Source organism: Crocodylus porosus, unplaced genomic scaffold (genome assembly GCF_001723895.1).
Source record: "Crocodylus porosus isolate Cpor-Errol unplaced genomic scaffold, CroPor_comp1, whole genome shotgun sequence".
NCBI classification, from domain to species: Eukaryota; Metazoa; Chordata; order Crocodylia; family Crocodylidae; genus Crocodylus; species Crocodylus porosus.
The window spans coordinates 145,772,447-145,799,345 of NW_017728886.1; the positions used below are offsets into that span (position 1 = coordinate 145,772,447).

Genomic DNA, 26,899 nt, shown 5'->3' on the forward strand with positions numbered 1-26,899 from the left:
TTTGTTTCTGAAGTTGTGCTTGCTGCAGGGTTTCTAACCTTGTACCATATTTCCTTCACTGAAATAATGTAGGTAACTGGTGATCAAATACAGAGAGGTGAATCAGTGATGGCTGGTATGAGCAGACAGCAAGTTGGCTGCCCACACTTAATAAATACATTAGATCCCCATGGCAATTGAATGATAAATGTATGCTATGTTTCCACATTGGGAAACTTCTTATTGACTTAGAATAACTTCATGAATCAACTTTGGCTAGTAGGAATTTCACTTACAATAGGATGAATATTATTCTTTTACAGGCTGTTGCATTATTTTTACATAATTGAATAATATAAACTGTTGGACTGCCTCAGTGATTTGTTTTCTCATTGGTCACAGTCACTTAAGAGTGTAATGCTAGACATACATAAGTCAGGCTGTTTATTAGTGTGCATTACTTCGCACTTTTCAGCATTAAATTTTTTTGAAGTTCACTGTAGCTTTGGTCAGTTGGATGTTCCATTTTTTCAAAAAAGTAAAATTTAAGTCATTTTAATTGAAATTTACTGACTTAAAATACAGAGGTAACTAACCTTAGCACAAAAATCAGCTGTAATTTATATTTCTGGTTTAAAAAAAACCCTCAACCCCTGTTGAGAGAAATCCACTAATCTTGCATTCTTGACTGGATTATCCAGTTTGCATGCAGTTTGGCTTGTCACAAAGTTTGTATTTCACCTGTCTTGCAAGCAAACAAAGGCAGCTTTCATCAGCTCTTACAGTAATACTTTCTTGCATGGATTAAGCATTTGACAGGTTTTCTTTCTCTGGCATACACATACCAAAAAGGGGGAGAGGGGGGAAGCTGAGTTTGTGTTTTCTTGTTATCACAGGATGCAAGAGACTCTCTATCTGTTTATTTGCTGGAACTTTATGAAGCTATGTGATGTTTGCATTTAGCACATCTCAGTGGTTAGCTGCATCCTAGTCAGTCAGCTGACACAAAACTCCTGGAAGTACAGTCTTTCATCAAGCTTTGAGCTGTCAGTATTTGACTGTTGGTCTATGATTTGTATAAACATGAACTTAAGCATAACTCAATTCTGAATCAAATAATCAAGAGCTGACAATGTCGATCATCAGGATTTCAAGTCAGAATATTTTAGTTTCAGAAATAGTGGTAGAATGATTCAGTTAACTTGATCATTTTTTCCTCTTTTCAAATATTATGTTTTTGGAATTCAAAGTTCATAACTTTCCTGGTTTAAAAAAATATTTGGATTAGACTATAACAATGTTTCCAATGTTTTTTAAAGCCTTTTAGTTATGGCTCTGTATTCTTTTAAGGATTTCATTAAAATAATTCTGCTGCACCTACAGAATTAGTGGAACATGAATTCTTATGTTGCAAACGCATGCAATATTTCCTTCATTATGCTACAGGCATTTAGAAGGCAGGGTAGATTTGTACCTTAGACTAACCAAAGTAGATAACTAAGATCACCTCATCAGATTTATATGAGAGAACAGGTATAGAGCGGTGTATAAAATGGAGAGAATGATTTGAATAGAGAAACCAGGAAGGGAAGGAAGGGATTTGTCATGTAATGTTATTAGTTAATCTCTAGGGCTAGGGAAAGACATTCAAAAAGCCTGAGCCTGAATTGATTCAATCTTTGCAGCTTAGTCTAACCTGGCTGGCTAGGCTAAGTCACTTTGTAACCACACAGACATCCCCTCTGGTCTGAAAAAATGCTGGCACATGCCTGCAGTGGCTCAGGCTAGAAGCTGGGGTGGGGCACTAGAGCAGCCCTCCCTTCCCTTTTACAGTCCTTGAGCTGACGGCAGTGGAGGGGTGTGGTGAGGCCTCAGCAGGATGTTATGATTAGGCCCCTCCCTTGATAACAGAACATTTGTCAGCTCTGTTATCAGCATTTAGCACACTCTTCTTAAATACTTTTTCCAAAGGAAGGAATTCAGGGACCTTACCAGCTGACCTGTTGATTAGCTCCAAAAAGCCCTAAGCAAACACTGGCCTATCTGCCTTACGCAGACATCTCGGCATTAGCTAGCATACCACATTCTGCCTACAGTCCATGTTGTGAGAGAAAGGGATTCCTGCTTAAGTAGCAAGTGGTGAAGGTGAGGGGAGATGGGGACACGGGGAAGCCAAGTGGACACTGCCATGCCTGCAAGTCTCTGCCAGAGCTCCAGCCAGGGAGCAGGGGGGAGGGGCCAGCTCTTTTTTTTTATTTTTTTAAGATAGGATTTATGGCTACAATTTTAGGGCAGGGAGTGATTAAACAGATTAAAACATCTTAAAGCCCTGAAAGATAACATGTACAGCTTTGGTTGCCTGACTCAGTTTTGAGTATAGTGAATATTCTTCACTAAAGTCAGTCTTTATTTACTTTAGCGAGAATACAAGGAGTCTCTTGCATGTAGAGTCAGCCTTTCTAATCCAGAAACTTTGTCTGTGCTCTTGGGCACATGTTAATTGCTATGGGGATGACAAGAGCAAAAAGAAACCTACAAGCAAGTTTGATGCAACAAATTGTGAGGGATAGCTTCAGAAATACCTGGAATGAGTCAGGTGTTTTAGTTTAAACTTCCACTTGTGCAGCTGGTGACTTAAACTAACATAAATCTTGGCAACAGAGAAAGGAGTATCTTGCATAAGGAGGAAATGGGATCAGTTTTTGAACAGATTCTCTAATGTATTAACACAAACAGGCTTTTCTTTTGCATCATGCAAGCTCTCGTTTTTATTCCAAGTATTTAATTTTTTTCACAGACCTATTTATCAAGGAAATTCCCACTCTCAAGTTAAGTCTGAGCTGCCCTGTGTTTTTTTATATGTTATCTCAGAACACTGACTCTTGAGTTATGAACAAGGTCCTGTTTTGTCTGCTTGTTTCTGCACTTTCAATGTACAAGTTCTCTAGAGCAATTGACAGTGTTTATTGAATGTCTGCACAATGCAATGGCAGTGTTTGGGCCCAGGAATGATATGCAGGGGTATTAATAGGAGAGGATGTGAAACATTTAACATATTGGCAGAAGGATGGATCATCAAAGAACTCATCACAAAATACTTTGTGCTGAGCCACTGACGAATTTGTATTTGTGTTTAATATTGCTACATGCTGTCCACCTTCAATTAAGAATAGAGAGAGATGCCTGTCAGCAATCAGTATCTGATATCAGGATTTGTGGATTTGGAAAGAGAGGGGTTGGCAAACAGAATTAGATCCGTCTAATGAGCAAATTAACTGTGCTTATTAATTGCTACTTTTTTGTTCTAGGAGGCTTTCAAAGGTGCTACCAATCAAAATCAAAGCTTTCCTTGTGATAATCCCTAATAACATAAATAAATAGAGGGTTGGTTTGAGCAGTTTCACTAGAGAAAATGTTTTAACAAGGATGTTCAGAGTTATGCACGGAGGCATCTAAAATCCCATTTAATTTTACATTCTTCTTCCACTTTAAACTATAGGTGCATGGAATTGTTCGCAGATCTAGCTCTTTCAACACAGGCCGGATTGAGCATCTCTATAAGAACCCTCAGGCTCATATTGAAGGAAGTAAGGCTCTGTTTTTGTAACATATTATTTCTGTCTCAGTTTTTTCATGATTTTTTTTTCACAGGATGCCTTCCCCTGCCAGAGGTATATAAAACCTAACAAACAATTGTGATTCTAAAGCTTCCATCCTACCCAATCAAGACTGAAGATAATAGTAAAACTTCCATTAACCAAGCAAGCATTCCTTCTGACTTTCTGTCTCTACCTCAGTGAGAAATGGAAGCAGTATGTTTTTTTCTGATCAAAATGTGGTATAGTTATTATGTGTGCTCCTCCATGGTATGAGGTAAAATACATGCAGACATAAATCTTCAAGTCCATTTAATTGAACTGGGAAGGCGATGGTATTTTATATTTTATGCAAATATTGATGTAATCTACAAAGAGTTCACTGGTTCAGAAAAAAATAATGGATAGGTCCTGCAAGAAGCTGCAGATTGGGAAAGCTTTGAGCAGCTGATGATGTGAAACGGCATTGAGCCAGTATAGAAGACGGTCATTTTAACTGTAGATCACTTGAATTTAGATCCTAAAATGAAGGATCCAATTAATTTTTCTCTGGTTCTATTCAGTATTTCTTTCCAGAAGTAATATAGTATTACTTCCTTACATCTGTTTGTCTTTGTGACCTTTCTGTGCAGTTTCAGGGGCTCAACTGTACCACAGCCTAGTCCTGGTGACTGATGAAATACTCTGGAAATGCTCATATTAGTTTAGCTGTACCTTGTAACTGCTAACATCTGCATCTTATAGATTTCAGTAAAAGATTTGGTCTTTATCTTTTGGAGTGGATATTTTTGACACTGAGATTTAGGAAATGAAATGCTTTGAGTTATGTTGTCAGATACTTTGGGTGAGTCTCTCAGTACTGCATCACCTTTTTTCCTCAAATCAGCTTCTAGTTAAATCTTCCAGAGTCTGACAGAGAGGTCTATATGAAAAAGCAATAACTGACTCGGCATTAATAAGACATGATTGATTTGTTACAGTGGGAAGAACTGAATATGAAGACAGCCCCATCTCAGCCTTCCATTGGATATGCACCTACTTTTTGAAACAGTGTTTCAATCTGGGTATCCCACTAGCTATGCCATTGCTCTGCAATTTGAATGCCAATGGCAGGTTGAATGCTGTGTGCAGGTCAGAGGCAGAATTCTAGATACCTGCGGCTTGTCTCTGTTTTTTTGGTCAGAAAGCCGAAGCCATTCCTATTTAAGAGGTGTGAAAAATTGTTACAGGTGTACACTAAGCTTGCACAGTTTATATCAGAATAATGAAATTGGAATCAGGCATTTCCAGCCTGGTGGAAAAACTCAGTCACTTAAAGGGCCTTGTCTTTGGTATCTGACCCCCTGGATGGTTTAATGACAGCCAAGTTTGTCAAACTATGTAGAACATGACACAAGATATATATCTACAACATTTTTGCTGGTGCTTATTTTTAAAATTTTTAATTCGTGACAAGGACAGCAGTGTTCAAAGATACCCAATGTGGATGGCTCTGCTATTTCATAGTGGAGTATTATTTGAATAAAAGACCAACCTGCATAAGTAGCCCTCCACAAAACAGTTGTTACACTACCTTCCTGAAGATTGCCCTTCTTAATGTTTCCAGCCAAGACAATAAAAGAATTTGGTCTACTATAATTGGAAACTCATAGTGAAGTAAACCAAAAGAAGCTAAGCAAACCTGTGGTTCTTGGAATACATTCTTGGAAATATGAAATGGAGGAAAAAATAGAGCAAGTGGAAATAGATGCCATTCTTCACATTCTTCCTTACAATTATTGCCCTCTAATTGAGGAACGGTTACTATCTGCATATGAGATGGAGGATTCAGAAGCAGAATGAGGAAAGACTGTTCTATGGTAACTGTATTGGAACAATGGGTCCCCAGGCAGTACTGGAGGAAGTGAAGAAGCAATTGGGTACTTCTGTTCTCATTGGTTTTTAAAAGCTGTGTGGATACCCTAAGCATTCTTTCCAGGAAGAACTAATTTATGTTTGAATACTGCAAGGGAAGATGTCTCCAGAGGCAGGCAATAACATTTATAAAATTTAGCAAGCCTGACTAGGTTGCAACTACATGTCCAGAGTAGAGCCTACAGCCATTGCATAGTAAGAAGACTAATGGACTGGAGAGAGATGTATTTATATAAATTGGTACCAGTCCAAAGGTTTGTGCATTTTATAGATATGTGTACACAGGAACACCATTTCAAATGAAGATTTTTCTGATTTAGCTTAGTATTATAAAACATGCCTTTTCCTCAAATAATGTCTTTTATCTCTTATCCCAAATAGTGCATCTTTCAAGAAGTGTTGCAGAATTTAGAGGCCTTGTTATAAGCAGGCTGAAGTAGGGAGCAAGTTTGAACTTGAGATCTCCAAAACAGAACCATTCAATCTGGAAAAGTCTGTTGTATGTAGTCTAGCTCATTGTGTAGTACTGCAACAGTGATGGGAGGATGGGCCTAAGGCTGGAGTATCACACTCTTCTGATGTTATGGGGCTGGTCCACAGGCCAAATCCAGAGCATGGAGCTATGTCATCTGTCACATGAAGCAGCCCATGAGTCCAGAAATTTCGCAGCAGCATCATTAACTGCATGTTCACAGAGTCACAGCAGCCTCTGCTCCTCTCACTGCCTGATTTCCAGGCCTGTGGGCAGATCTGCAAGGTCACATGGCTCTGCATTTCTGATCCAGCCCACAGGGCAACTTATGGGGCCAGAGATTTGGTGTCTCAACGAGAAGTGGCAACATTAATTGCCATGTTTCCCATCCAGAAAGAAAGTGAACTTCAGCAAACCTTGAAGACAGTTTCCAAAATGCATGGTTAGTTTGTGTTATAGTGACTTGTAATAAAGTTCAGGTGTCATGACTAGGGATATCAAAGGTTACATGTTTAACTGATAAGATAAATAGTTAGTTTACCAGTTATCCTTTAGCTGCAAATGAGCAGTCTGACAGGGAACAGGGGAAGGGAAGCTGTGTGGTGCCCTGGCAAAAATCAGAAGGCAGCAGGGCAGGCAGAAGGAAAGGAAGGGGTGGGGATGGAGGAGGGGCAAGGGGACTAGTACCCATAGCTAGAGGAAAATAGGGAGTGGCCTAATGCTCATTAGCTAAGCAGTTAGATGCTGATTTGCAGGTGCCCTGTCCCTCCCAGGGCAGGGCTTCAGGTAGACTGTGTTGTCTGGCTGGGCTTGCTTCTTCCTAACCTCCTCCCAGTCAAAGGGCTTTGGGAGCAGCTCCCAGCAACAGCTGTGTCCTAACTGCTATGCTGTTGGCAGGGAATCCTAGTTTTCTCTACTTATTCACAAATCTCACAAATTCTCGTGATGATAAAAAAAAATTGCAAATTTTCTGATTTAAAACCCCTCAAATCTGTGTTTTTTCCACAATTAAAATGAAACACCACTATAAATGCCACCCACCTACCTGACTTTGGGCTTTGGGAGCTGGGAGCAGCTCCCAGCAACAGCTGTGTCCTAGCTGCTGTGCTGTTGGCAGGGGATCCTAGTTTTCTCTAGGGTGACCCTGCCACCCACCTTTTGGGGCCTCCACAGCCTGGCGGGCATGGCGGGGCCAGGCAGAGAAGCTCATTGTGGCTACTGTGAGCCCCACCCTGCCCTGGTGGCACACACCGTGCCTCCCCCCTCCCCGGTGGGCAGGGACACCGTCTGTGCTCCCGAAGACACACACACACACTGTACCCTCTCCCCCCCCCAGAGCAGCAGGGCAGCGGCATGGCAGCAGTGGGGGAGGAGGGGAAGGTGGCTCCTGCCACTGTACACACCCCTGGAGGAGGCATGTGTGCCCCACATTTGTGCCCAGGCTGGAGGCAGGCTGTGTGGCTCAGGGCTCTGTGCCCTGCTGCTGTTGGCCCAGGAGCCATGCAGTGCCATGCTGTACCTTCTGCCATTGGCCAGGCAGCAGACACACGATACAGCCAATGCATGGCTCCTTGGGCAGAGGGCACACAGAGTCACAGCCCACCTCTGCCCTGCACACAAATCCAGAGTAGAATGCAGAACCTAGACTTGAAAAACTATAAAGTGTCTTAAAGATTGTCACCAAGGATATTTTTTTCAGGTATTTGCTGGTTGACTATGAACAAAGATTAGTAGGCTATTGCCACGTTCAAATAGAATACGCACCTTCCCTGCTCCTCCCAAGAAAACTAACTCTTGGAAATTGAAATATGTGTTTTAAATGAGCAGAAGGCCCAATCATGTGAGCTGCATGGCCCCCCTTCGCAACTTAGCTGGGCAGACAGTGACATCTGCTGAGTCAGCTGAAGGGCCCACTCGCTTGAGAAGAGTTTGGGCCGTTTCATCCTTCAGTTGACTTGCATTTCACAGGTTGAGCCAAGCTTCCTGGCCGCTCTTGTTTTTTAAGCTGAACTGGGTGGACAGACAGCAGTGCCTGCCAAGTCAGCTGAGTGCCTGTTGCTGCTGGAGCTGAACTGCCCAGCTCCTCTTCTCCTGAGTGGGTGCTTAGCTGACTCTACAGGTGCTGTTAGTTAGTATCAGGCCATTTACTCATCTGGAAGGTGCTGCTGGCTGCCTACTGATCTCAGTGGAGGAACAGAAGAGGGATCTTGTAGTTTGGCACAGCCAGTAGTGTCAAGGCTGATCTCTTTCTAAATGCATTTAGAAATGGGAGACTATAACAGACAGCCTGGAGATTTCTGTTCCTTTATGACAGAAGCAGCCCAGAGAGGGAGATCTGCAGCCAGGCAGAGCTCCCTGTCTGGGCCTCAGCTGCTGCAGGTCACCATAATAACTGGGCAATGAGGCCAATTAGAAGACACATAAGACTGGGGCCCTAACTAGCAAACTAATCTAGCCCTGCAAGCCACAGGGGTAACAGTTTGTGGCCAGGGGGCCTAGCAGAGAATGCTGTAGGTAGAGACTGCTGTGCTGTCTGTGGATCCCCAGTGAGGCTTTTGGAGAACTGGGAAGCTATTCTGGCACAAAAGGTAAGGGAAAGTTTTCCCTCTTAAAGTGTCTGTGTTGGTAGGTCCAGAGGGGACTGTTTGTATTATAGCCCAGAGGCTTGCTGTTTAGGTTGCAGTTTAGCACTAGTGGTTTGGGTTGGGACCATAAGGGGCAATATAGAGAGGCCCCATTAGTACCTGAGGGGCATGCAATTGTCTCGAGTCCTGCTAGGACTCAAACAAATGTTGAGCACGGAGCGAGGCAGAGCATGGGGCCACAAAGCCAGATGGGGGCCGGGGCCCAGTGCCTGAGAGGGGAGCAGCCAGACAGGGGCCAGGAGTCTGGTGCCCAAGAGAGCTGGACCACATCTGGTGCCTCAAAACCAGGCCCAGGACAGTGCGCCTGGGCTTAGAAGGTCTAATTAAGAGGGAAAGGGGCAGTGGCAGTCAAGGAGGCTGAAGCCCCAGCAGGAGAGTAACAATACAGCAGCACCCACAAGGCTTGAGGTGTGGTATAGTGGAGGAATGGAGACATGCAATTAGCCTTCAAGGCTATAGGGGCCCTGCAGTGGCAGGGTCAAAAGAGGCCTGGCGAGGAGCTTGGGAGTAGCGTAGTTGAAACCAGTAGGGTGCCAGGGAACCCCAGTGGGGATTCAGCTGGATTGGAGCCCACGCTAAGACCCATGGGCACCCTTCCTTTTAATCCTGTTATTACATCAAGGCGTGATGGGTGAGACAGAAGGGAAGGCAGCCTATGGACAGAGTGGAGCATAGTTGTAAAGCCACCTGGGGGAATTACAGCTACCCCTGGTAACCCAGTGTGCTACAGGGACAAAGTTGGTACTTTTTGCTATATTGTGGCATTAAATTATATTGACATGACCATCTTTCCAGTGTAAGGGGCGGGGTGGTAATGAATGTTAATCTTGCAGTAACAGCTCTGATTTGGATTTTGAGAATTTTCTCACAGAAAATGTAACACTGGGCTGCATGCACCATTTTTTTTTACATGGATGATGAAAGACATTATTCGTAGCTAAGAGAAGTGACAGACGCGTAGGCTATTAGCTGATTGCCCTTTGCAGGAACCTGGAATTCTAATTTCCAGCTGTAGCTCTAGCTTTGATCAAATTAATGTCTTCCTCCTAATAGCCCTGTCTTCAGTGTTAGTGTAAATTTACTTGCGTAGCTCATAGTGAGGAACAGAGATTACTGGTAACAGAGTTCTTTGAGGTGCTTTGTCCATTCTCACTGGGGTTTTCTGTGTGCCTGAAACACTCAATTAGACATTTCTTTTGCCTTGGGAGTACCTGTGAGGTGCACCACAGCACTGCCCTGTCTTGTGGCTTGCAAAGAAATAAAGGACAGTGTGCACTTCCTGCTCCTCAGTTTTTTTTCAGCTGCAGAATCTAATACTGCATGCAGTTCTGTCCAAGAGGGTGGGGTGCAAAAATGTGTGCAGATTAAAACATCTAGAAAAACTCCAGTTACTAATAAAGAACTTGTCTCTTGTCATTATCCATGTGAAGATTTTTTGCTGTAAGTGATCAGAGCTCATCTGAGTGGCCACCAGGGTCATGATGGCCATCCCTGGGGCCTGGTCCTGTCACAGTAATAAACCTGTTTTACTTTATCACTGACAGGACCAAGCCCCAGAGGTGGCTGTCATGACCCCTGCTAACCACTTGGCTCCTGCCCTGCCCCAACTCCTTGGGTACCCTCCCTTTTCTCTTGCATGCCAAAATCTCAGTGGAGTTATTTTATTGAAAAAAGGAAGCTGCCCTAGGGTCCCACAGCATATCTTTGTGATTCCAGTCCTGCTTCTCAAGCACCAAGTGGTTTAATTGCACAAAATAGCTTAACCAGAAACATGTATAAAGTAATCATCACACAATAAAAATGACTATCTGACTATAAAAAGAGTTAACTAGCTATAAAATTAGTGCTTGAAAATGTGTAACAATTCTGTAGTTGATTTCTTTCCAGCTTTAATTTGAATGTGTAGCATGGCCCTCTGTCAAAAACTCTTTAGTGGTGACTTAAAGTTTGGCTATGTTTTGGGGTTTTTTAAAAAATGTAAAAAGCAAAGCCCCAAATCCACTTAATTAGAAATATTGCAGTTTAAATGTTAAAAATACAAACTAAATAGTTTTGTGTTAAAATTGAAGAGCAACTGCTCAGTTTTTATATACAGGTTTCCCTTACTTTATGCTGTATATGTGTTCCTGGAAAACAGCGCAGAACTTGAATTTGCATAAAGGGAGCCCACTTTACAATGTAACAAATAGGGATACGTTCCAAGACCATGACTGTACTGACCCCCAGACCCATTTCTACCATTTTTACAAGATAATTTTGGTACTCACAAACAGCAGACAGCACAGGGTGGAGGTGAATATTTAGTCGGTGTGAAGAGAGGGTAGTGAAAGGTGTTAGTGAAGCTCTCTTGCACTTCATTGATGAACCAGGGAGAGGGGTAGGAGATAAGCTAATGCAATGCTTAGAAGCCATAATGGGGATGGCAACTATAGAGACACATGTCACAGGCAACAAGCAAGGAGCACAGATTCACACAGGAGACTATATTTTGGTGTGTGTCACTCCCACAGTGTACCACACAAAGCAGCTGACTGCGGTCTTCCACCACACCAATTCCATAAGAGTGAATTTACCTTGCATAAAACAAATTTTTGGTATAAAAAGGATCATCACATAAGAGCGAATTCACACATACAGAACCTGCATAAAGTGAGGGGAAACTTGTATTCCATTTTTGATGAAGTGCAAAAGTACTCGTTCCCAATTAAATCAAATGTTAAGAACAATAAATTCACCATTGTATATGCAACTCTTGTAAAGAAAACTTTTTAAAATATTAATTCTTATTTAGTGATTTTGTTACCCAATTAATGGATTGGACTTTAAAATAGTAGGATCTTATGGTTTTGAGAATTGTAGCAAGTATTACTTTCTTTGGTCTAATTGTATATTCTCAATCTAAAGATATGAAGCTGCACTATGGGGATCTCACTGACAGTACTTGCTTAGTGAAGATAATTAACGAAGTGAAGCCTACTGAAATTTACAACCTGGGAGCCCAGAGCCATGTCAAAGTAAGAAGCTTTTGTTGTTTTCCTTTTGAATGGTTTGTGACTTGTGTGACTGTCACTGATTTTTAGTGTTTTGCAGTTTTCAATATCTGACCACTTGCTTTAAATCATTTAGGACTTGCCATGATGCTGTGTTCTGATCCACTTTCAGTACTGAATGCATAATTAAATCCCATCCTTCTTTATAGATGAAGGGAAATCAACATTGCCAACACAATCCTCAATTTTTGTATAATTTCTTTGTCATTAGAAGCAAAATTGCAGGTGCAAGATGTTCTGCAAATAAACCCTAAGGGAACAGCAGCAGGCTTGTATCTAAACCAAAACAGGATTTAAAAATAGACTATTTTTAGCTGGCACATACGATCATTTATACTAGAGATGTGCATGAACTTGAAGGGAAAAAAGTCTTAATTAGCTGAGTGTTCCAAAGTCTAGTTGGAGGCCTTTGGGGAGAAAAACTTACTTCCAGACCATCCCTCATCCCAAGCCTCTAAAGGTGCTGGCAGATGGTAAGGCAGTTGTGCACTTTGGGCCTGAGGAATTTTATGCCCCATTCCTCACTTGTGTGACCTGCCTTGCCAGACATACATGGCAGGTTGCATAGTTCTGGGAATGGGGCATAAAATAACTCGCATCCCAATTGCACAACTGCCAATTGCCAGTTCTAGGCAGGGACACCTGCATTTGGGGAGCCCAAAACTCTCTGCTCCTTTGCTGCACCCCCTCCCCACACCCCTGTGCATGTAGAAGCAGCAGCTAAGGGGGCTGAGTGCTCCTCACAAGCCACTTCCACAGGTTCCTGGGAACATAAAAAAGCAGGTGTACAGTTGGGACTCTCACCTACACACCCACTTCTAAACATCTGGGGCACAGTGACCCCAACACTAGGGAGCCTTTCCCTGAGGCTGGGCTCAGTAACCTGGACCTTTTAAAGTGGGTGTGCAGCTAGGAGCTTTGGCTGAATGTTCACCTGAGCTTTTTGAGTTCCATGGTTGCCCATAAGCTGAACATCACTTGTTGAGCTTAGGGTGCCCCCGATTTGGTACAAGTGGGGGTTGGAGAGCTCCCTGATCCCCTACTGCCCATGTTGGTTTAAAGAGGCACCCAATGCTAATAGTGGGAGATGGGAATTCTTCCCCAACCCTGGTTGCTCATGCTAGTTACCCTTTTTTTTTAAGGGGTACATGCAGCTGGGGATGGGGAAAACTTTCTCATGCTGAATTGCACATTCCTGGTTAGAGTTACATGGCTCATATAACTGGGGTGGAGGGAACTTCCCCATCTCATGCTGCTAGCATCAGGCACCTCTTTAAACCAGCACATGCAGCTGGGGATGAGAAGCTTCCCCATCTCCAGCTGCATGCCCATTTTTAAACAGGTATGTGACATCCTCTGGAGACAGTGCAGGGGGCAGCTGAGTTTGGGATCCCAAGCTGCCCCTAGCCTTATCCTATCAACTGGGAAGGGGGTGGCTTTGTTTCAGACTCCAGGGCTGGCTGGTGCTGACTCCTGACCCTCAGTTGAGCAGTGGAATTTGGAACTGGGCAGCCCTCATCCTGGTTCAGACCCAGGGTTGGTCCATGTTTGATCCTGAAGATCCTGGGTCTGAGACCCCAGAGCTGCCCCATATCTCAAGGCTGGCTGAGACTTGATGCCTTAAAGAGCTTTCAAGGGAGGGCTCTGCAGGGAAGGCTCTTTAAGGTGCCAGGTTCTGGCAAGTCTTCACCCTGATGCTGACAATCAATGATTTTCAGCATCAGGACCACTGCAGCCTTGAGCCAGGTTCCAGAACTGGAGCTGCCCAGGTCCCAGTGCTGATAGTCAGTTGATTGGTGGTATTGGGATGATCATGCATGCCTACCACATGTTGAATATATGATGCCATGATATTTTTTTTATAGCTGGCTGATACATTTTGGTCCCATAAATGCGATGAATGTGTACCATGTTCCTGTTAACTGCACCATAAATATGTTAATTGAGTGAAAATGTAATGAGCACCAGGGGCCTAACTGTCAACCTTCTGACTTGCTCATCCTTCTCTATCTACCAGTAGTCTGTTCAGAACAACCCTTCCTTTTTGATCAGACTAGATTTCAAAGTGCTGTGGAGTGGTCCTTGGCTTTTCAGATACTCATGTGTGTAAATCTGAGTTTGTGACTAGCAGATGAGCAGCAATTTTACCATGTATGTGTAATAGGTGACATAATAAACAGTATAAATAGTTAATTATACTTAATTTTGTTCATTCTGACACTAATATGATTTAACTTTCTCTAACATGGAGAGACTGCACAAATAGGCATTTCAGGGTCTTTGCAGTCCATGGTTTGTTTGTTTGGTTTTTTTTAACAAGAAAGGAATTAAACAGTTCTCTCTCTGATAATTTAACTCCTTTATACACTGTTATACTGCAGATGCTGACAGAATGCTGGCTATTACAGAATTGATAATAGCAGCCATCTTCTCAACTTTTTCTAATATATTAAATTTATTCATGATATACAGGGCATTTGATCTGTTGATAGTTGTCTTGGAAGAAGCTGCTTAAAGTTAGTCTGGTAGCTGGTCTCATCTTTCTTCCTTCATTTGCAATCAGTATGTGTTCATGGGAAGTGAAAGTTCCACTTTACATAGCACAGCTACAACCTATATCTCTTTACATAGCTGTTTTCCAAGCATATGTATACAAATGTATAACTTTAAGAAAAATTCTTCTTGTGCTATTTCTGATATCTATGGTGTCTTCTGAAATAAAGTGACTTACAAAGGAGGGGAAAAGGCAACACTTCTTTTATGAGCAGAAAGTGAAAATTTTAAAATAGTCTACTCCTGCTACAAATCAGTAACTTAACCTGAAATAACATTCCTTTAATGGAGATGGATGGTAGTGATAGAGATGAATTTGCTGTCAATGGGATGGGCAGCTACCTAACATGCACAAAAAGTTATACCCAGATCCCAGAAATATAAACAACATGTTATTTGCAGAAAACTCTTTAACAGGTAAAGCCCTATTTACAATGGAAAATTATCATTTACTTCTGTTTTTTTTTCAGTTCATTCTTACAAACTGATCCCCATAAACTACTCTGCGCTGCTCAGTAGTAAGCTGTCATTAGAAAAAATGGTAGATCATCCACCATTTCCTAGTCCTCTGGATAGTGTATAATACCCACAGGCATTAGAGATCCCTGGCCCTGAGCTCAAGCAGTTTGGAAACAATGAGCAAAGACCTCGTTGCTTTCAAGACTTAATTACTATTGTTTGTAAACCAGCCAACTGAAATTCATGCTTCAAAATAGCATCTATTGAGGGGAATAACGATAGAATTAAAACATGAAATGAGAATGCTTGCTTTCTAAATTGCGCTGAAAGAATGATGCTCTAGACTAGTGTCCATGTGATTTAGAACCAGTATAGCAATGCTCAGCTTCTGACACCGAGCTAGGAAATAGGACCACCTATTATTAGGAGAAAACTTGTGCCTTTGTAGAATTTTTTTGGTGAACTCGTGAATATCATCCTCAGTACATGTTAAACATTCTTGCTTTAATTGTGGTCTATTTAAATTAGCCCCTTTTTGTGTGTTGTGCTTTTTAAGAGAAAGGTTTTAATCTTAGTTTACTGCATATCCTGGTCACTTTAAGTTAGTGACATCTACAGTGTTATTAGATGTTGTTTGTGTTGGCCTATGTTTATGTGGAATGAAGTGTTCTATCACTCTCACTTCCAGTTAACTTCGTGAGCTATGCTGAAAGTAAGGAAAATAAAATAATAGGAAGTTGGTCTGGTTTCCTGTAGGAAACCAATGAAGATGAAATTGGTTCTTGGAATGAACCCATAGCAGTCTGGGAAATACTGACAGAGAAGACATTTTTCTGAATCATAAATAATGAAGATTATGACTCACAGTGTAGGTCACAGAGAGGCTGATTTGATCTTATGTGGGAGGATGAGACGACTGAAATTTACTAGTTACTAAAAACAATTGACTTAACAAAATGACATCATCATCCAAAACATATGATGCAAGTCTGCAGTTCTGTTTGTTTTCAGAAGAATGGGGGTTATCCAGTCATTCTATAACTGCTAAGCATGCTGTTCAGTAACAGTTAGAACACTCACGTCAGAGCTATTTTGCTAGTACAGTGATGCCCAACCTTTTGGCCCTGCAGGCCTGGAGAGTAACATGGGACCAGTCTGTGGGCTGGATTCCTTTCGGGGTCGGCCTCATGTACCTGGATCAGGTGCCGCACTTCCCTGGTCCTGCACTTCCTTCACCCAACCCCATGTGCCCAAATCAGGTTCCACACTGGTTTGGTCCTGATCTACTGAATGCATTCAGAGCCTTGCTCTTCAGCCCATTGGGCTCCCCTGGGTCCAGAAATTTCAAAGTGAAGCACAGCCCAGCAACACTCTAGTGTATTTTGTATTTTAGTCTTGTTGACTTGAGTAGATGAATTTGTTAAATTGTGAAATCTCTCTCTGCCCTCACGGGTATATTGCCACTGTACTAAAGTGGAGACCGTCAGTCTGTTAACATCTTGGGGTTTCCCTGTCCTGTGGCTACAAAGTCCACCAGCAAAATCTTTGCATATCTGTCTTTCTGGGAGCTGGTCATCTTATTGACCCATGTGGTTAAATGACTTGCTCAGAGTTGTACAGTTATAACACAGTTTCACTGCTAAAGGTAGAAATAGATATCGCCTTTCCTTGTCTTTGTGCTGCCGTAAAAACTTTTCTGCAATTGGATGTCCATACAAATTTGGACATTTGTGGCATGACAAAATGAACAGAAAGTAGTCATAATTTGATCAGCTTTATTGCAGTGAACTTTGCATTTTGCATATTGCATTCGCTTTGTGGCAAGAGAGTGTGGGTAGCCTGGGTGCTGCCTGTGCTCTCCAACTGCCTTGGACTGGAGCTCAGGGGGTCTTGGACTGGACCCATGCGCAGCATGCAGTGTGCATCCTGAACTGGCCTGTGTTTTGTGTGCAGCTCACATTGTGGTCCTGCATGCTACAGTGGCATGTGGGGCCTGAGCTGGTGCAGGCACTGAACATGCAGGACACAGGGCTGGTCTGGGACACCACAGGCTACATGATATGGGGCTTTGTGGGGCCTGGTGAGTTTTGATACCCCTACTTGGGAACTTTGCAGAAGCCAAAAGCGCTTTGGAAAAATAAAGTAGTTTAATATTTTACCTTTTGCCATTCTCAAAATAGTTTGATTATTCCATGCAGCAAGATCTAGGTCACTTAGAAACCAGAACAATGGCACCATTATACCTGCCCAAGAGAAGTAATAATGGATACAGGGAAAAATAATTTAATATGTCTTAATTTTATGGAATTTAAATGTAACAGTTGTGTTTCTTTGTATCACAAATCAATATTAAATTACCTAAAAAATCAACTTAGTTTGCATTCTAAATTTGATCAGCTAAAATTGGGGTTCAATCTTCATGGTTGCAGCCATGGAACCGTAGATACAAAAGGGCGCATCCCTTCCCTGAGATGTCTTGGATAGTATTTGAAGGGGTAGATTAAGGCACCATATTATGCAGTCTGTTTTCCTTACATTTGTTAGCACACTGTGCTCAGCCACCAACTCTTGGCTGGAACTTCTTGCTTATTGCAGCTTGTAACACTAACCTCCTCACCACAGCTTTTGAGGAGGTGGTGTGTGGGGGCCAGTGCATCAGCTTATTCTGTGTCTGAACAGTGTCTTTCACAGCACATCTCTGTCCCTTGACCAGGACACCATAAGAAAATATTAATTAAGGTTTTTTTCATTGCATGGTATATTTGTGAGAAATGTAACACCCTACACATGGTAGCCAACTTATCAAACAGTTAGAAGATGGCAGAGCAGTTTTAGGCAATGTATTTAACATGTGGTCTTTATTTATATATGCATACATATATACTTGCTTATAATAATTCTCTCCTCTTATGCATGCATGCATGCATGCATGCATGCATGCATGCACACATTCACGTGCCCTATGTAGGAAGGTTCTCTACTTGTATTTCCACAAGAGGAAAGGGGCTACTTGTATCATCTTATTGCTCTCTGCATTAGGGGCTTCTTTCTATAGGGTACTGAAGAGTGTCATTCTATGGTGCTCAACCATTTTATCTAGAGGGCTGGATTGGTAATGCCTGGTCCATCCACAGGCTGGATCCAGCTGGTGTTTCTGATTCAGCAAGCTTCATGGAGGGGAGAGGGGACAGGTCAACCCCAACACAACCCCACAGGGAATGGAGCCTGACCCAGCCTTGTGGAGAAGGAAGGGAGCATGGCTTGGCCCTGCCGGGGATGCAGGGGTATGGTCAGGCCATGCCTGGCTCTTGTGCTTGACCCAGCCCCATGGACACTGGGCTATGGCCTGGTTCCTGGGTGGGGGGAACCTAACTCTGATCCAGAAATGGGGTTGTGGCCCAGCCTCTTAAAGGAAAGGCCTGACCCACCGTATAGGGCTTGGGGTTTTTGGAATTTGGCAGAGGGGAAGTGCCCCCCACCACCAAATTTTCTGACCTGGGGGGGAGCCCCATAGGCCAGATGCAGTGGTTCTGTGGGCCACATTTGGCCTGTGGGATGGAGATTGAGCACCCCTGGTCCAGTTCCAATCCAGCAAAGCACATAAAAATATGTTTAACTTCAGGTTGTTAGGATCCATTTGCTGGTGTTTAAAAACTTCACTGGATTGGGGCCAGAGTGCTGGTACCTTGTGGGACAGAGCCCTAGTGTGGCAGAGGACAGAATAGAGCTCTTGCTGCTCCTTGAGAGCTTGTGTGTCATTCAGTCTGTCTGACTGGAAAACTCTCCTTTGTAATATTAAGCAATCTATTTCAAATGAAAAACCACTTAAAAATTCCTTTGCACTCAATTAATATTTCATGTGGGAGGAAACACCCTCTCTGAAAAATCCTACTGTACCTGTTCAAACAGATTGCTTTGTTTTATTAGGTCTAGGAGGAGTTGTAATGTTGATAACGGCCAATAATTTGATTTTTTTTAATTGGTTGACCACACAAAGATCTAGTTGTTACATTTCACACAATCAGCCCACTCATGCTCTCTGCATTGTAAAAACCATAGTAAATTAAAAGTCAAATATTATTTTTATAACTCAGTGTAACTGTTATATGTAATAAAGAGATTAATGTAATTATTAGCTAAACATACATGTTGGACCTGCTTAATGATGTAAATACATGTAAAAGGATGATGGGACTATATACTGAATTGTACCAGTATGTATCAGGAAGTAGTGCTACCAAATTCTTCTCTTTTCTAAATCAGAAACAAGTATTTTCTACACCCATGCATTGTGAACTGAATTTAGATATTACTTTTTTGGGAACCCCGTTGCAGCAAAAATCTTCTGTATTCTCCTTCCTTACATCCACTCCACAAAAATCCCAAATTGAATTCTCATCTTTCCCCACCAGTTCCATACAAAACTCACCTCCTGTTTTTGAAGATGCAGGAATGCTTTTTTGGATTCTGGTAACTTTTGTTTGTAGGTCACACGGACAGTTTTTAGATTTTACTTTTTTATCTTCTGTGTTTTTCATGTGAAATTACTGGGATAAACACTACGCTGATTTATACTACTTGGTTATTTAAACTTACCAGGAAATCAAGCAGGTCAAAATGAAGCCTGACCACTTGTTGTATACTAATCAGGGGTGTGAAAAAGATGGTGTCGAACTCTGAAACATAGAACTGTTCGTACAGTTACATGGCAAGGTGTGTATTGTCATGCTAATCAACTAGCTAAAGATGATGTGCTGTATTGTCTTGCTTATTTGTAACTTGAGCAGTTGTGTTTTGAGTCATATTTTACAAAAGCTAGTAAAGGGATTCCAAGCTCCCCCCTTTTGCCATACAGCAGATAGAGAGAATTAAATGTCTTCTGGTGAGTTGTTTTATCTTTGTGATCCTGATAGAAATAAAAAGCCACCTCCTCACTATCCCACTTTTAGCATGCTTTCAATTTTAACACAGGATAAATTTTGAACCTTATGATGTTTGAAATCAAGAATAATGAATGAGACAGTAGAGTTGTATTCACTTGCACAGTATTGATATGGGTCTAGACTAATCTAATCAAAACTAGAATAGGCTCTTTATGTTTAAGTTACTGCAAATAGGTGCAATTAAATCCCTTTGGAAGATTGGTAATGAGATATGTAAATGTCCTGTTTTAAGATCTAAATTGAAGCTATTAATTTCAATTTTAGAATTCCTATTAAAATGCAGATTTTATTTGGATATAATCTATGTTTAATATCCAGTATTTTGGTTTTAAATGTACTTATTCAAGTGGAGAGAGAATGCAGGTTCTTTGTGGGGCTCCTCTGTGTTCTTGTGAAAGTGAGCAAAAATATTTTAGTATTTTTCCTTCTGGCACCTGGGTCAGTAGAAAGAGAAGGAAAATGGTTATGGTGTTCCTGCTGTTCTATTTCTTCTGTCAAATAGGTGGCAGCAGAGTGTTACAGACAATGGTGCAGCTGGGTCCTATAATTGTAATGAAAGACGAGTGACACTATATGCTGTCAACTGCAGCCTTGTATAACTTGTAGTTAAACATAAAATAAGAAAGAAAGCTACTATTGATAATGAAAGACCATAGAAGATGAAGGGTGTGAGATGCTATAAAGTACTGAATTTCTGGACTAGTCTCAGTTGGGAAAACTTAATCTTTAAAGGTATGTCATTCACTCATGCAACATGATTCAGATCAGCTAAGATAATATGTATGTCAAAAGAGACAGAAAAAGGCAAAGTGTTCATAAGTTGCAACTGAAAGTAATGAACTGCTGCCTTGGGGTACTGTAGGAGTTGGCCTTCATGTGTGTTTTAGTGAAGCAAGTTACAGAAAGGAAATGTCAGTCCTCGAATCAGGCAAGCATTCTTTGGGAACATTTGTTCAATTGTCAGCATTTTTTAGAAACAGAGCTGCAGTCTATTATGCCACAATCCCAAAATTAGATTTGCCATTCAAATAGCTTCAATAATGCCTCTTCAGGATAAGTGTTGGATTAATAAAAATGCTGCAGAATCTTACTGTTAATTTGCAGACAAAATTAATGGCTACAAAAGAGGTTCATTTGGATACTATGTATGAGCTATTGAATACTTGCTTGTACCTGGAGTTTTAGTAAGATTGTTCCCAAAATATAAGGTGAGATTGCAGCCCCAGTGAAGTTGTGGGTATATTGCAATTAACTTCTGTGTGTGACCAGGAGGTTGCACCTACAATGAGGAGGAATTTTAGAATCTACCAATCAATTTTAGTTATAATATAGAAACTGGTAGTTTCTAATAAATTGTAAAGACAAAGGACAAATTGAAAAAGACGTTAACAAGGACAATATTGTTGTTGCATTTGTGTCACAAAGCTGAAAAGAAATCAACTTAGGGCAATAGTTTATTGTTACTAAACAAATTAAGCATTTTATTTCTGGTAAGATTGTTAATATTGCCGTTCAGGTTATGCGTGTCTTCCACCTTTTTATTTTCCTGTTGAACCTTATATGGTTTACTTTTCATAAACAGACTTCTTTTTATTAAATTGCTTTCAAGTGTGTATATAGCAACTTAATAAAGGTTGTATCTGGTTAGTATGTATTGTGACAGTAACTTTTCACATAATGTTTTTCCCCTATTAAATCTGACATTCTAACAATTCCTAGCCCTATCTGGCAAGTTTAAAACTAACCGCCCTCCTTTCTCCCAGTTCTCTCCTCATGTTATAAAGGGGTGTTGAATATTTCATTCTGAAGTGTTACAGTTTATGCTAGCTGATACTTAAAAGTGAGAGCAGAAGGGAGCATACATTTATAGGGCTGTAAGGTGGTTTTTAATGTTTTTATAGTATACTGTAAGAGTGCTAAAATTGCATAATTCTGGATGCTTGTGTTTTGATAATGATTGAATTGCTGTTTACTGCATCAGTAGGTCTGTGTATTTACAATATTTTTATAAAATCAAATATGGCAACATGTTTTTGGAAAAAAAACATACGTGTAATAAAACATACAGCATATAATTCTGTTCAACCGTGGCAAAGCACTGAATGTGTCTGGATTAAATGCATGTAGTGTATGATGGTATCCTGCTCCTTTCTTTTTTAACTTTCTTATTATCTACCATTTATTACATATTTTAGAAACTATTATAAATAAAGTATTTTTTGTCTTTTGGTGAATGCTTAAGAGTCCAAAGCAAGAATTAAGTTTGAAATCATGCCATACTTGCATGCAAATAGTAATGGGGTTGCTCTGATACTAGATGGAAACCTGTAAGTGTGTACAAGTATATACCAATACATGGATTATACAAGGTCAATATCAATACAGGTAGTAAAACAAGCATTAGCAGCGGTCTTGGCTGGTGTATTGGATGCATTAATAACATTTTTTTCTAAAAGTATATCACGTGGCAATTTTTTGTATCCTATTAAGCAAGTATTGCCAAGCCTTACTTAAGTAAAAACTAGTTGAAATCAGTGGGGGTTTTTGTTCCCTGAATGAGGACATCAGTTTGAAAATATTATTATTATTATTAATATTGTAAAACAAAGATACTACTTTTTTGCATTGTAGCATGTACACTTCCGTATATATTGTAAAATTTTACTTTATGGGGCTGTTACTGCATTTTTGTGATATACACCTTCCCCCACCCTCCACCCCCTTTTTTGGGGGGGGGGGTGTGACTAAAATCAGCTTTATTTTCTGTGTTTAGGAACTTACTCCTGTGGTTTGTACTTTATTTAAATACATGGATTCACCCCTTCAGCTTCCATGATCCATGGAGGTGTATTACAGTATGACATGTAAAAAAAAATATAGGTTTTACATGTGTTCAAAAGTAAATAAACCACTACTACTACTGCTATATGCATGCAGAATAACTGAATATTTTACCAACTTCAAAAGTTTTGTAGTTTTTCATACTGTAACTAAAAAAAAAAAAATTATTAGACCAAACTGTTGCAGTGAAACGCATCTGAGACTACAGAACCTGTAATTATGAAATGCTGTAAGTTCAGTGATAAAAGCGCAACTTTAGATTGAGGTATCTTCATTGACATATTGTTGTGTGAGCATTGGTTGCTTTTTTTTCTTTGAAAGTTTTTAAGGGAGTGAAGGTGAGACAATAACAGGTTTTACATTGAAAACTGTACACTTGTATTGGTTTATAGCTAATGTTGCTTTTTTATGTCTGTCATACTTTTAAGCATTTAAGGTTAGGTATCATTTGTTTGTACAATTTTACCCACATTTCAATAAAATATCATAAAGAAATAAGACAAAAATATTAGGTGTAATATTTGGGAACTATGGACCTTAGAATTAACTTCATATTGGCTTCTCTTCTAGAATATACAACCTATACTGCGAGAATATTTTTAAAGCATTTACTGTTTACACGGTCCAGGCAAATTATTCTTTTATATGTATTACTGTCAATTTTGAATCATTTTTATCAATACAGCTATTTGAATCGGAAATCAACAGATTGAATATACAAATTTTTGTTCCTGTTTTAAAGAAGGAAACAAAATTTAGAAATTATTTTGAGTTGAAGAAATACCATGTAGTACCTTGAAATTTATTAAGCATAAAAAAAAATTGGTAAAGCTATTGTGGTTTATTTTCCTGAAAGAAGGATCAAGGACATGATTCTTCTGAACAACTGAATGCCACTTTATCACTTTGAAGAATTAGGCCTGCAAAGGGAAAAATATCAGTAGATATTTAGTTTGCAAAGAAATTGAACATGTACTTTGTAGCAGGGAGTTGAAAGAACATTTTTGTTGTTGTTGTTAATACAGGTCATTGTCTGAAAGACCCCAGGCTCTAAAAATTTCCCTGAGTTTTATCCTGGTTATTTCACATCCTTGTGAGTTGTCTTGAAGTTAAATCAGGCTTTCTGACCATATCCTTGGGCTTCAAAGAGAGTTTAGGCAGAACAAAGATAGGATTGGACCATATGATAATTTTCTTTTTTACTCTTGTTTTTATCACTAACAGCGCTTTCCTATTTCGTTGTTTTCATTTAAGTTATTAATATGTTGGTTTGATTATTTTGCAGTGGATGTTTGCAGAGCTTCATTTTTTCTTACAACTAAGCAACAGCATTTTCATTTCTGACTAGCATTCTTTTATGATGGTGCTTTCATGATGCAGTTTCACTGGCAGTGCATCAAAACAATGGATAAACTATAAAACAAGGTTATAAAGCTAACTTCAAGGATGCTAACATTTGAACAGTTTCTTTCAAGATTTAATATAGGTAGTATTTTTTCCAAAATTTTGGTTTCTAAAGTGTTTTTTCCCTGCCCTTGTATAGAGCAAGTTGTAAGTTCGGGGCTTTTCAGATGTTATATGTTGGTGTGATACTTGTCTTCCCTTGATATTCCCCCCCCCCCTCTCCCCGGTCTCTAAGAACTCACTGTGGCAAAGAACATCCCTGGTAAAAAATGATGTATTTTAATTACAGGGCATATGTAACCTTTTTATTTAGTTAGCTGGGCAGTAAAGTTTAATTGCAGAGCTCTAAAAAATGTTCCTGAACACATTGCATACATTCAGCACACTTGAGTACTACTTGTTATAAAAGATTCACTAAATCCCTTCTGTAAACTCTTTTAAATGCCAATGCATAACCCCCCCTCAAAAAAAAAAACAACAAAAAACCTCACTGTGATATGAGTGGAGATGGGGAAAGACACATTTTTAATATTTGTTATTCTTATGCTTTCTCAGTCTTAATGCCTTTCCTTTTTACATGCAATTTATAGTAGCAGTTATCTCATGAATTATCTGAAATAGTGTTCAAAAGGTGTAAACAATTCCTAACCAAATTAATTTATAACGTAACAAGCAGATAAGCATGGGCTCTGTTTAGATAAACTGTACAGAGCTTTTTTTTTGTTAAATACAGTTTTTCTGAACTTGGTTGTGGTATTTCTAATCAGAGGTAATACGACTTGACTGTGAGAGAGAGATCTAATTCTCTTAAATTACTGGAAATGGTATTTCATGTTGGAGGTTTTTTCTTAGCTTAGTAATACCAAGTCTGATTTTATAAAGGGTATTAGGAACATCTAATTGTTTCTACGTGTCATGCATTATTGTAACACAGTTGAACAGTTCTGTATTTTATAAGCCATCATCACTAAATGCTACCAATTCATTGAATTTGTTGATGTACTTTGGAATGGGTACCTTTTATTATTGAAAATAACACATCCTATGAATGCAAGTTCTTTAAAAATGGACTCTAAATATCAGATGCTAATTAAGATTTTTTTTTAAATCAGGTGTTAGTTTAAACTAACAAATGAATGTTGATGATCCAGAGAATCTCATACTATTTAAATTTGTTTAAATTGTGTAAGTACTTTATTACTTGTAATTCATTGCCTTTCATTTGTAGTAAAAACACGGAGCTAAAATTCCCCTGTAATTATTAACATAAAGTATTCTTTATTTATTCTAAATAAATCAAAGCATATGACTTGTGCTTCCCTCTTAAATGTAAAATAATTCATGGGAAATCTGGTGTTTAGAACGAAATACTGTTGAGTTCAAAACTTCACAGTGATAATATGCAATTGATCAATACTAATAATTGATGATATTTTGTCAGTGTAGCTTTAGGATTCTAAGAATAGCAATACTGTTGCTATTTAAAGCTTGAAAATATATGGAACAGTACCTGACATCAATATCTATTTTGTATTCTAAAAGGCCAGTTTATTTTCATTTATTTCTTTAAATTAAAAGCTTCAAATAGAAAAGTAATGAATGTACTACCTTTTTATGAAAAATCATAATCTAGTGAGAGAACCCAGGGATAAAGCAGGGTTATGTGCTGTACATTACCCTATTTGTCAATAAATATAGATTACAGTTGACTTGACTTCTGTAAGTAAGTGCTAACATCAATGATGTATTACATATGTATATTTTCTGGAACATGGTAACACAATCACAAAATGCATCATTAACAAATAGAAGCATGTAGTTTTTCAATAGCAGCTAACATAAATAGTTCTGAAGTGATAAAAGGTGGCTGATGCAATGCATAGAAAACATTGGTCTTAATGCAAGCAAGCAGTTGCACCTAATGTGGAATGTAACCTAAAAATTTGATGCTTTTGGTTTTTTTTTAAAGAAAATCTGTAGCTATTTTGTTTTTCATTCCTTCAAATCCCACATGAAATAGAAATGGTGCACATTTTGTGTTAACATTTAGGAAGGGGATTACGTTTGATCACAGGAACTATTTTTTCCATTTTTGTTTCAAGTGTAATGAAATAATACTTTAATTACATTTACAAATCATTTTTTGGGCTTACAGAGGTGTCTTCTCTTGACTATACTAAAATTTAAAAGGGCAAAGCAGAAGAATTGTTGGTTATTATCAGATCATTGCTTACATGAAACCAAGTTCTGCTTTATTATTGATATTACTTAAATTAATAAGTACGAAGAGAGTAGGAATATAATGCAGGGGCTTCAGGGCTAGAACCATTAAGGCCTTACACAATGAGGCCTTGCTCTTGATTGCAACATGTAGTCTTAAACCACAGTGTTATAATGTAAAGATACAACATACTAAAAATAAAACAAATTATAAATGGAAACATGATACCCTTAATATAAATTTATTAAGTTACTTCCATATGTTAAGAATGAGTAATATATGTCTATTTAAATGGAAGTATTGATTGATGACTGAACTATGTATTATTTTTTCAAAAGGCTTTTTGAAACTATATAGTGGTTTTTTGTTTGTTTTTGATCAGCATAACATTACAGCTGCTGATCCTTGGTCTCTGTATAAACACGATAGTATGCCTTCTCAAACTTTCAGATATTGATGGCATAGCTGGATAAATCAGTTTGTTTGGAATAGAAATCAGAAAGGTTGCACTTTCTGAAGTAGTCTTTTATAACTCATTAAGACTTCATTCATTAATATGCGACAAAATCTTAATAAGAAATTTGTTTTCATTCGTGTCTTAATGAATGGTACTGATGTCAAGGATGATGCATTTTAAACAGAAACGCTGATGAATATTCATACAACTGCTTCTTAATAAATGAACCACTGTAAATGAAGGGTTTTTTTTGCATTTTTATTTCAGTGATGACTAGATTAATATTGTATAATATATTTGGAATGAAAACTGTATCAACAAGTTAACATCACTATAGCTTACATGATGAAAGACGAGAGCAATAT

At 39.4% G+C, this 26,899-nt stretch overlaps 1 protein-coding gene across 2 annotated transcripts in view; it reads left to right on the top strand.

Annotated features, from left to right (window-relative positions):
* GMDS (GDP-mannose 4,6-dehydratase) overlaps positions 1-26,899 on the top strand; it is a 577,786-nt gene that overhangs the window by 95,489 nt on the left and 455,398 nt on the right. For both annotated transcript variants that reach the window (XM_019542456.1, XM_019542466.1), the window contains exons 3-4: positions 3,479-3,566; positions 11,511-11,620. In XM_019542456.1, the coding sequence (XP_019398001.1) occupies positions 3,479-3,566; positions 11,511-11,620 (198 nt within the window). The remainder of the gene's footprint in view (positions 1-3,478; positions 3,567-11,510; positions 11,621-26,899) is intronic.